Source organism: Nestor notabilis, unplaced genomic scaffold (assembly GCF_000696875.1).
Source record: "Nestor notabilis isolate BGI_N333 unplaced genomic scaffold, ASM69687v1 scaffold23946, whole genome shotgun sequence".
Taxonomy (NCBI): domain Eukaryota; kingdom Metazoa; phylum Chordata; class Aves; order Psittaciformes; family Psittacidae; genus Nestor; species Nestor notabilis.
Genome location: NW_009933689.1, coordinates 26073 through 37555, shown reverse-complemented (window position 1 = coordinate 37555; position 11483 = coordinate 26073). Strand labels below are relative to the sequence as shown.

General features: G+C 39.5%; 1 protein-coding gene across 1 annotated transcript in view; it reads right to left on the bottom strand.

Moving 5' to 3' along the window:
• Positions 1-2328: 2328 nt before the first annotated feature.
• The window catches only part of SMARCD3 (SWI/SNF related, matrix associated, actin dependent regulator of chromatin, subfamily d, member 3), a gene marked incomplete at its 5' end in the record, with an annotated part of 23512 nt that continues 14357 nt past the window's right edge, over positions 2329-11483 (bottom strand). The window contains 6 exons of the mRNA XM_010017004.1: positions 2329-2826; positions 2925-3026; positions 5409-5531; positions 7702-7837; positions 9193-9290; positions 9875-10036. Of these exons, the coding sequence (XP_010015306.1) occupies positions 2773-2826; positions 2925-3026; positions 5409-5531; positions 7702-7837; positions 9193-9290; positions 9875-10036 (675 nt within the window). The remainder of the gene's footprint in view (positions 2827-2924; positions 3027-5408; positions 5532-7701; positions 7838-9192; positions 9291-9874; positions 10037-11483) is intronic.

Below are 11483 nucleotides of genomic sequence, written 5' to 3'. Positions count from 1 at the left end.
TCCTCCATTATCTCTCTTCAAATATAATTTCTCTTTTTGCAAACAAGCAAGCTCCCAGCTGCACTCCTGGAACAGAGGACAGAATTTCTCTGTGTCTCTTCAGTAAAAGACCTGAACACAGGAAAAAAGCATCAAGATCTCAAATCCCAGTTTAACCAAAGGAAACACACCTGACAGCTATTCCTAAGACTCACTGTTGGTGACCAGTCTTTTCAGGTACAGTAGGAATACAGACAGTGGGATATAAGAATTTAGATTTTGGATTGCCATCCTCAGTGTCATCTACGCTGGCTGACTCCTGCATGTGCATGCAGGGACACACACATATATACGCACTTCAGTACAGCATTGGTGCTTTACATAGATCCACCTTCCAGCGATGCTGTTGTGAACACTGGGCAGCAATACCACATTAGTTTCATTAATTTGCTCTGATTTCCAATAGACTTGGAAACAGATCCAACCAATTAATTCTACAGAGAGATTCTAAAAGCAGGCTGGACTACATTATGTTGCTGGCTGTGGCACATGACTGAAATTTCTCTGTACAAATATTTGCCACTTCAATGGGAAAGTTCTCTAAACACAAATTTCCTTGGCAGACATCCAGCAGGCATCTATCCCAGTCCCACGCCCTTCTCACATCCTTGCATAATATTCTCCGCATTTCTTATTCCTGGAGACTGAATGCATCCCCTGAATGTAGCTGCTCTGTTTACCACATACAGAAAAGAGTTTTATACACTGGACAGCATGCACACAACTGACACAGCAGCATAAATATGGAAGCACAGTAGCAAACGATCCCCACTGTTTTCCCTCATAATGCTTGCTTGTATTCCAATTAGTGGAGTCCTAACGAAAGTAAGATTTCAAGTCATTCACTGTCTAGCAGCCTCACAGCCCCTTACCATACCCCGTTTAAGACTGCAAGATTTCACGTTTTACTGCAAAAAGAGGTTTTAACACAAAAAAAAGTTCCAAACAAAGCCATTCCTGGTAAAAGGCCTCGGGCAAAGAGGTACAGCTATGCTTTTTCTCACACCAATGGTTTTGCATGATGGTACTACCATCATATGACTGCAATCAAATGTAAATTTTCCACGATACCTCTGAACACAATGCACAGAATAAAGGCTATTAATGGCACTATTAATGTGAAAGCACAGGTATTAAATGAAGGGGTGGAAAAGAAGACTATCCTGTGACTGGACAGAAGAAACTTTTAAGCTTGACACGGAAAGAAATTGGCAAAGATAGCAAAAGAGAAAAGGACAATATTATAGCAAAGTGCATTATTCAGAAGAGCTGTCTCCTGTACCACATGTGAATTTGATTATCTTTCCTAGAAAGTGAAAGAAAGGAGATGCAAAGGAGTAGCCTAAGAGGATTTTGAGTGCCACATCATCTGGACAGTTACAATATGGCAGCTGCTTTTTCCACTAGAAATCATGTTGAGCCATTAATTACAGACTAATCTGTGCACTACAAAAATGAGGGGTGAGTAGAGAATTTAAAGATGTCCCTGCTTCCAATTATATATGGTTTAAATTCGCATAGTCTGAATTTGTTGTATATTTACAAAGAAGATGGTTTCAAAGCGATACGTTCTCTGTGCTATTTAAGGCTGATAGTGCTTTATAACTCAACAGCATCCTATATAACCAGTATGTATCATGTATGGGGGATCTAAATCATTCATAGTAAGAGGCAGTTCACCTATGATCAAAATGTGAGACCTGTTAACATCCTGAAGTAAACAGAAAACTGTCACGTTATAGGAAGTTAAGCTTCTTGGGTTCTGCACCAACTTAACAATTAGGGAACTTCTTTTCAGTGCAGATCCCTACTGGCACACACAGAAACATTTAAGAAGTCTTGTATTTTACATATATGCTTATTGTTAGTATCTGCTGTGTTCAAGGCAGGTATCAGCAAAGCACCATTAAGTTATTTTCATTTCCTCAGAATGACTCATTTCTTGCTTCAACCTCAACTTTGCTAATACCACTGACATTAAGGATGCCTGAGAAGCTCTTATCCCGGGGATAATTCTCTTTCTCTTAGTACAGCACATTGATCATACTCATCTACAGAAAATGTAAATCAGTCTACCTTTCACTGCAGGGGCAAGGGAAAAAAGAAGTATTACAATTTGCAGAAGAGATGTCTTCTTTCTTCCAGAGTGGCTCTTCATTTTGGGAATGAAAATCCTCCTAGTTTGTTCTTTCCCATGGTGAGATGGCTTCTTGTACTGTTCCACCTGGAGTGAAAAATCTATTCAGGAATGTAAAGCATTCCACAGCTATGACAAAGACTATCTTGTTTAATTCCAGAGAAGTTACTATTTGAGACTCTTAGGTAACATAGGATGAGAACTGCATTTATTACCCTAAATCTGTAGCCTCCTATAACACCTATCTCAACCTCCCCCTTCAGTGCCACCCACGATACTATGCATAGCCCATTAGGATTTGCTGTGTAGTGTCTGAACTTTCCACTAAAACTTAATGATGTGCGTTGATGAATGAACCTTTAATCTTCTTTAACACTGACACTTGTATGGTGCTGTCTCTGGCCTGGAATTGTTTGAGACACCCCCCATGGGCAAGATTTTCAAGGGTCACTCTAAAGCTGGTGTTCTGACTGGTGGGTTGATGGTACATTCTCATCCAGTCAGGAAGCAGGTCCATGTGTAACAGTGAGCTAAGTAACACTGGGAAGTCCACTGGTTTGGTGGTCATGATGCCAATGGGATCTTGTGAACAGTACTTATGTGTTGCGCACTCCTAGAGACTGTTCCAGTTCCTGCCGGCGCTGCTGGATCTGAAAGAAAAAGAGAAACTGTACAGTTTAGCAGATTCAGTTGTTCAGTGGCAGGAAGATTCATTTATAAGCCAGCAGTGTGGATAATTCCTCCATACCTTGCAGTAGAAATATCTGCTCACAGCCTCTTGAGACCATGGTTCATGATAAAATTCAGCTCTGCGTTCTTCCTCTGGGTTTCCAACTACATCAGTCATCACCTGTCACAAAAATAAAAATGTTTTTCGCTATAGCTTTTCTACCACATAAAGAAACATTCAGATTTACCTAAAGTCAAATTTTATCTGTATTACTTCATTAAAAATGTTCAGGACGATTCTTTAAGCCCAAGGCAGATGAACAATGAACGGCATGTGTGCTTAACTACCAAAATAATATGGTCACATACAAACTGTCAGCTGTAAACAGCTGCTAACCTCTGCTTCCTCTGTGCCAAGGAATAATTCTAAACACTAGTAGTTGCCCTGGCCAAATGCCACAATCTCTAACAGTTTAACAGCATGGATAGCTTAGTTCCAGCACCCAGGAAAAGTTCCCCATCACCATGGATACAGCCTCTGTATCCAAAGAACCTCACTAGTTACCCGTACATGGGGTAACAGTTTGAAATTATTAAGGTATTCACATCAGATTGAAACAGAACTCTATACTAGTGTTGCCCTTATCTCAAAGCATATTTTACCTTGATTTCAAGGGAAGTTCTGATGTGGAAAGCATTAAGGAAAAATAATTCTACTTAAGTGCAAGGAACAGAAAACCCTAGTCATTCCAAAATGGCCAAAGTCTTGAGGTGATTTTCCAGTCTCTATACAACTACCAAGAAAGCAAGATTTGAACAAACAGTAAGATGTTTAAGGAATTAGTGGATAGGACCACCTGGAAAACTGCCCTTAAGGACAAAGTAGCTGAAAAGAGCTGTGAGCTCTTTAAGGACATTTTTCTTAAAGTGAAAAAGCTCTAAATTCCCGTGTGTAAGAAACAGGGCAAGTTAAGGCAGAAATAAGCATGACACAGTAAGATTTGACCTCCTGGTCAAATCAAAGTATAAGAAGGAAATTAACAGACAGTGGAACCAGGGACTTGTATATTGGGAAGAATATAGGGATGCTGCCCAGATGTGTAGGGATGGGTTCAGGAAAGCTAAGGCCAGCTGGAGCTGGATTTGTCCCTCTACTCTGTTCTTGTGAGACCCCACCTGCAGTACTGTGTCCAGCTCTGGGATCCACAGTACAAGACAGACATGGACGTGTTGGAGTGGGTCCAGAGGAGGCCACAAAAATAGTGACAGGGATGAAACCCCTCTCCTATGAAGAAAAGATGAGAGAGCTGGAGTTCACCCTGGAGAACAGAAGGCTCTGGAGAGACCTCACTGTGCCTTTCAATACTTAAAGGAGGCTTTTAAGAATGGTAGGGACAGACTTTTTAACAAGGCCTGTAGTGACAGGACAAGGAGCACCAGTTTTAAATTGAAAGAGGGTAGGTTTAAATCAGATATAAGAAAGACCTTTTTATGATGTGGTTGATGAGGCCCTGGCACAGGTTGCCCAGAGAAACTGTGGCTGCCCCATCCCTGGCAGTGTTCAAGGCCAGACTGGACAGGGCTTGGAGCAAACTGCTCTAGTGGAAGGTGTCCTCGCCCATAGCAGGGGGTTGGAACTCAGTAAGCTTTAATGTCCCTTCCAACCCAAAATAACATTCGGATGACTAAGTCTTCCAGCACCACAGAATTAAGGGTAAGTATAAAAATATTCATGTTTTGCAGAGTAGTATTGTGCAATTATAATTCTGATGCGAGCAGGACAGAACATTATAGAGAAGGCCCTTATGGGACTGGTTGTCAGGGAGAGCACTGAACAACTGTTCTATGCATGCAATCAGAGAAGCTCTAAGCAACCTAGTTTTTAAGCTCTTCAAGCTTAAAGGGTGCTTTATTTAAACATTCTTTTGGATGTTTGTCCCCTTTTGAATACAGTATAAGTAATAATAATCATAATCTTAATAACAGATTTTTTGGAAGACTATCGACTAACAAACTGACATTTCTATTTGAAAGACATGATTTTATTAAAATAATTTCATGGATTCATCAGTACATCTGATTTTGAGATGTCTCTGTGAGGAACTTCATGTGGAACAAATTGTTAATTTTTGTTGGCAAGCAACTGAACTTCTTTACATTCCATTTCTCGAGTACCTCAAAGCTAAGCTCAAAGGCAGCTCATATTTAATGTGCCTATTTACTAAATAAGATTAAATTATGAACTAACAAAATACTCAAATTGTGTTATCATACACAATATAGCTTTGATTTTACAGAATACACCAGCACAGCCCTGCACTTCACTCTTGCTGTCTGACCACAAATTCACCTACCATTAAGCAAAGATGTTCTGCTGGAAGTGGAATACAGCCTAAACTGTCTTTCCTGCATACTGTCTGCTCTGGGATTGCAGTATTCCACTCACTGTCTGTCTTCCACCGATTTGCCATCCTGGAAGTTTTAGCTATACACTGTATATGCACTAAGATAAAATTCTTACATTCTGGTTCCACTATTCATTCTTCTTCAAATCTTAGCTTACCTTAAGATCCCTACTTTGGGACCGGAGAAGGTCTTGGATGTACCCTTTGGGATCTTTGGAGAAACTCAGCATGAAATCACGTTGTATTTTTAGCTGATTTATGGATTCAATTGTCTCATGAATCTGACAAAAAAACAAAGCACATGTACTTAATTCTTCCCATGCTCCAGTAACCTTGAGATGGGCCTTATTAGCATCTCTTGTGAAGTACAAAGGTGACAGTTCTACACCACAGACTTGTGCAGGTGCCCAAGGATTTTTCCCTTCAAAGAGAGAGTTAACTGCAATCCTGCAATTACATTTTGGTTTCACCTGTACTTTTGCTATACAAGTATGTACAGGATTCTTCTTCACATCCAGCGCTTGCTGGCATGCTATATACAATACTGAAGAGCTAAGTTGTGTCACTGTACAATGTAATAATTTCCTGTGTATAATTAGTCTTTCTGACAACTCTGAGATTTTTCAGGAAAGATGCTATATGTCTTTAAACAGTGCTCAATGCAAGAAAGCAGGTTAATCATCATCATATTTTCAATACTCTGCTGTGATCCTTAAAATTTCTAGTGATGGCCTGATCAAATCCATGTTAAATGAACTCATGCAACAGCCATGACTTCTAGATTTTTTTCTTAAGAGAAAGCCCATTAAAGTCACAATGGCTACCAAAAGCAGTGTGAACAATGAAAAACCAGGAGTATGGAAGGTTTATAGAAAATAAGTCATATCTTCAGAAATATTATGAAAAAAATTGAGCATTAACCAGCAAGAAAGAATGAAGACTCCAAACAGAAGTCAAGGTTCTATAATCATCCTGGATGACAAAATCAAATATGATCAATGGCAGGACAGCTAATGAATCATTTGCACATACACACACACACAGAAAAGCAAACTTCTGCTATTCTGTTCCTCTCAAATTCCAGTTTGACATTTTATATCTACCTTGTTTAGTTTCACGTACACATCTATTTTGCCGTAACACCTAATGTGGCCAGGCATATGGGCGAAAATAACCCTTCCCTGATCTCACTATGCCATCAAGGCCACTCATGTATGCACAACTAAATGGTATGTTAACAGAAGAGAGCTGCTGTCAAAATCATTCCTTATTTGGGAAAATGATGTAGCCATGCTGGAGAGAAATCTGTTGGCATGCACCGAGTTTCCACTAGAGGACTCTGTGGCAGCACAGCAATAAGTGGTACAGACGCTAACAATGCAGCAGCCTACACCAGTTTACCTAGAAGTTACTCCAAAAACTTCACTAATCATAGCTTGCCCTCTGCTGTAGGAGGTGCTCAAAAGAAGGAGTGATGCAGACATGGGAAATGGTGAGCTGACCTGGAAATGGAATAACGTTATGCATGCTACATGGAAGTCCATACAGGCTGGGAACCAACTGGCTGAGCAGCTGCCCTGCTGCAAAGGACCTTTCTCAAGAGCCATAAAACAAAAGATGCTGCAATAGTTACCAGTATCCATAGGATTGCTAGTGTCCAACACCCCCTTTAAAATAATATGAAGACCACAGTTTAATATATTTGTTTGTATTAGAGGTAAACAAACAGAAACTGGGCCTATCTGTATGTCACATAAGTCATTTCTGGTCCACAAAGTCACACCTCTTCTTTCCTTGCTCTGAGAAGCCACTTTTGTTCATCCCTTACCAACCTAAATCAGCCATTCACACATGTGCCAAAAGCTGGCTAACAGTTCCCACTACGTGAACCCCTAATACAAGAGTGCAGAGCTCACCACTGCTGTAAGACAGATACTATTATTTGAAGTGCACATGATCCTTTTCAATAACCCTGAAACAATTCTGCCAACTGCTCCAACTGATTTTTCTGCTATGCATTTTCCATATTTGCACCTACAGCAGAGAGCTGTTTTGCAATCGAGCATGCACAAGACATCTGGAGTATGACATTCTCTTAGCTTTGCCTTATAGCAGTTTAGCAAGATACCATGACCTCCCAATACAAAGTTAAAGTCAAACAGTTCAGATAATTATTGAATGCCAAGCGACTCATTATACTAACTGTGAAACTGTTTCTATCACCTCAACAGCTGTGTCCAGCCCTGGATTAAATCTTAAACAGGAATGCCACTCACTCCTCTGTATTCCCATTGCATATGGCTGACTCATCCCTTGAAAGCACATCCAATTGAGAAGCCCTGTCTTACAACAGTACTGTCTTTGACACGTGACACCAAACCCGCACGACGGTACACAATGCCATGTGATACACAATATATGCCATGTGATACTTTACTCCTCGGATAGTACCTTGTTGTCCAATGCTGTGATCTCCTGTTGGTTAGCTGTTGAGAGAAGAAAACTACTCATCTGTCCCTTTAATGGGTCTTCAACTTCTACATCTATGTCATAACAAGCTGTCTTCTTCTGATCATTTGGGTCAACACTACAGAGAGTATAAGAGAAGACCATGAGAACTGCCATAATGAATCAGAATCAATATCCATCCAGCCAAGAATAGACTCTTTAATAAAGCCTGTTGCAGATGCTGTGGAAGAGTTTAAGAATGGAGTATCTTTATGTATTTGTATATCCAAGTATATTGTCTCATCTTTCATCAATCAGAATTCAGAGGTTCTTTGCCATCTCTCTGCCTCTGGAAACACAACCATCAGTTCCTTGTCATTTTTCTTCAAGACAATGACTATCTCTGAGGACGTCAGCTTTTTTTGGTCCACCAAATAGGTCACTGAGTTGTCTTCAATTACAGTATATACATAGCTATCAATCTACATGGTAGTCAAGCTGCTTTTTGATTATTCTCTTTTATACACTCAAAGGAATCAAGAAGCGAATTTATTTTGATAGCCTATGTAACATTTAAACTTATCATGTATATTATAAATTTAAAATAAAAATCCTGATTTTAAGTATATTCAGAAATGTTTGTTGTCAATATACTGTAGGAAATGAAGTCATTATACTCAATTAACAATAATATTTAAACACCCAGAGTCAGAGTTTTGACCAAGACCACAAAGGAACGTGGGAAAGACTGAAGTATCTTAACAGCAAGATTGCAATCCCCAAGAACCTCTTTATCTGTCCGTGCCCCTCTCCCCTCCAGAGTTGTCACTTATATATGGAATGTGCTGGAAGTGCCCTAGATAGTTGAGAGTTGTATTTCATCTACTATGCCAGAAATATATCTGTTTTGACAAGGATGCCAGAAGCTTAATATCTTGGTCACAATGACCTTCTCTGAATCTAGGCATTCTTTATTGCAAATCTCTCGAGATCTCTGACTTGTTGGTGTTCTTAGAATAAGATCAACACCCAAACAACAGCTGACCTAATCCCAACAGAGCATGCATGGACTGGCCACTGCATTGGAAACTGTAATACTGTTGTACATTTTACATAATAACTCAGTGATTGGAATGATTGCCCATGATGTACAGTATCTTACTTAATTTCCTTCTTTTCCCCTCTAAGTGGATTCAAACTCTCATTCCTCTCCCCTTAGGAAAGAAACCTGACCAACTCTCTCAATGATATTCTAGTAGGGATAAAAATAAGAAGTTGTTTTGTATACTCCTAGAGAATCAGTGCCATTCTATTGAAAATCATTCAGAATTATATAGACCAGACTGATACAGAGAATAAACACACATGAAAGTCCAAGGTACTCACCTGGAAGTTATAAAAATTAGATTCTGGTCCCTGTTACTATAGCTGTTTCTGTATTTTATATAGTGAGTGTTCTGCATGTGACAATGCTGAGCTGATTCACCAGCTTACCTGATTATGTGATTTATCACTATAGGGTCTGGTGGCAGCAGCAGGTTAGTGAGTCTCTGAGGAATTTCAGAAAACTTTAGCCGTGGACAGTCAAAAATCTGGAATACAATAAAGCACGTTATCTTTGTCCAAAACCTAAACTGCAACTAAATGAGAAAGTAAGAAATCAACAGTTCAAAAGTAAGGTGATTTTGAAAGCTATAATTCTGGCTTTTATTCTTCTGTATTTACAATCTGGGCTAGCTGACAGATGCATCAGATTACAACAATTTTAGGTATCCCACTTTTGGTTTAGTTGCCAAAGGGCACAGGCCAATTTAATAGGACATCAGTATCAAGTGTGTCAATAATTGGAGAGAACTGAACACTTCCTCTCTCACTAAGGGTTTGAAACAGCATATCACTAAGAAAAAATATTTTTTTTAACCAAAGGAAATATAAAAGCAGTTTGCTTTATTTTTCCCAAGGTCTGTTTCCTGCAATATTTTATGCTAAAGAAAAATACAAGAAAAGACTTTTGAATTTTAAAAACGTTTGGTGTTTGGGGTTTTTTCTCTAAGATAAAGGGGGGGGGGGAAGGCAACATGGTTTTACTTATTTTCAACCAAAACCTAAACAGCCTCTTGGAAGGGATCCACTCCAGTTTGCCTCTAAAGAGCTCCTGTGTCCAAAAGAAAGTTACCTGCTGGAAGTATTTGTCACAGTTAATGTATTCTTTATCATGGGAGTCTTGCAGCTTGTTTGTTTTGATGTACTGCCAGAGAGCCTGGATGATGGCTGACCGGGTCTGTGTGTGTATCCCCAGCAAACGGGCTAGTCGTGGGTCCAGTTTAAACTGTGGAGGCTGCAACAGAAAGAGATGGAAATGGCAATAGACAGAAAAGCAGCCAGATACACAGGTATGAAGTTTCAGCTACAATTCTTGGAGGACTCGGTTCCTCAGGCAAAGCACCCCATTCAATGGCACAGATTGCAAAAATACAAAATGCTCAGACGTTTATCACTGTCAGTGCTCTGGAAGAATTATGTCTAGGGTTTGAAAAGAAAAAGAGGGACATTCAACATGTGCTATGTACACAGACTATCCATGTCACATGCATTAGTTAGATAATAACAACTTGCACGCAGACTCAGAAAGGAATTTTCCTTTTCAACACTGATGCATATCTTGACTTCAGGAAGTGGGAAAAGAAAAAGAATGGACCTTCCTCTGAACTACTGGAGGTTAACTACAAACAGAGAGAATAAAGTCAGAATGATACTTCTACTCTTGCTAATAACTGCTCAGCTGCCTCACAGCAAAGTACCCTGGAATTTTCAGGCATGTTCCCACCATTCTGCTGCATACCAGAAAATTTACAAACCACAACTAGTTGAAAGAATACGTTTCTTCTCTTGACCTCTGTGATACAACTCTTGAACTACCCTGTTCTGCATCTCCAGTAACATATATTCCTTGGACGCTTTTGGATTTGATGCCCCTTCTAGTCTGTTCCCATACTCAAGTATAATAATTGCCACATTATTAGGCAAGGATTAGTCTGTTGTGTGTCAGGTCATCCAATGCTAGCTTTATAACAAATCGACCTAAACGTAAAAGAACATCTTTTTTAAAGCATAAATTTATAATAATGGTGAGCATAACAAACACCATTATACTATCTTAACAATAAAGATTTTTACTGGTTATATCAGCGCTGCAGTTAGCTCATACGCTCCCTAAAATTCCTAAAATTTTCTCTATGTTAACGTAAAATGGAGTGTCTTTTCCCTAGATAAATGCTATCTGCGTGAAGGGGAAAGAGCATGGCACAGAATATGATCTTACACAATCAAAATCTATCTGAGACTGAACTACCATTGAGAAGAGAGATCCCATGTCCTCTCAGCAGTGCATTTCTATTAATTTCCTTAAGACAGCAACTTTTCTTTCAGGGATGGTTTCCGTGAGATTAGTGAGCTCCACAACTGCAATCTCCACTGTTCATGCCAAGAGGATGAAGACTGTGGCAGTGCACAGCCACAACTGAAATGAAAGGTTTTTTTCTGAGCAGCTTATCCCTATGACAACTTAAAATACTTTGAAATTGTGCCCAGGAACCTCTTTCACGTTCTATACCAAGGCAGAATAACCTAATTTTGCCTAATTTTTGTTGTTGTTGTTGTTTCCTGTGACTGGAATCAGGGAACCAATTTCAAAGTAAGTTTTGTTAGTTTTCAATGGATCAGTTCCCTGACTTGTTTGTGTTCAGCCCACGAACACTACTAGTACAATAGAACTGACAAAAGAA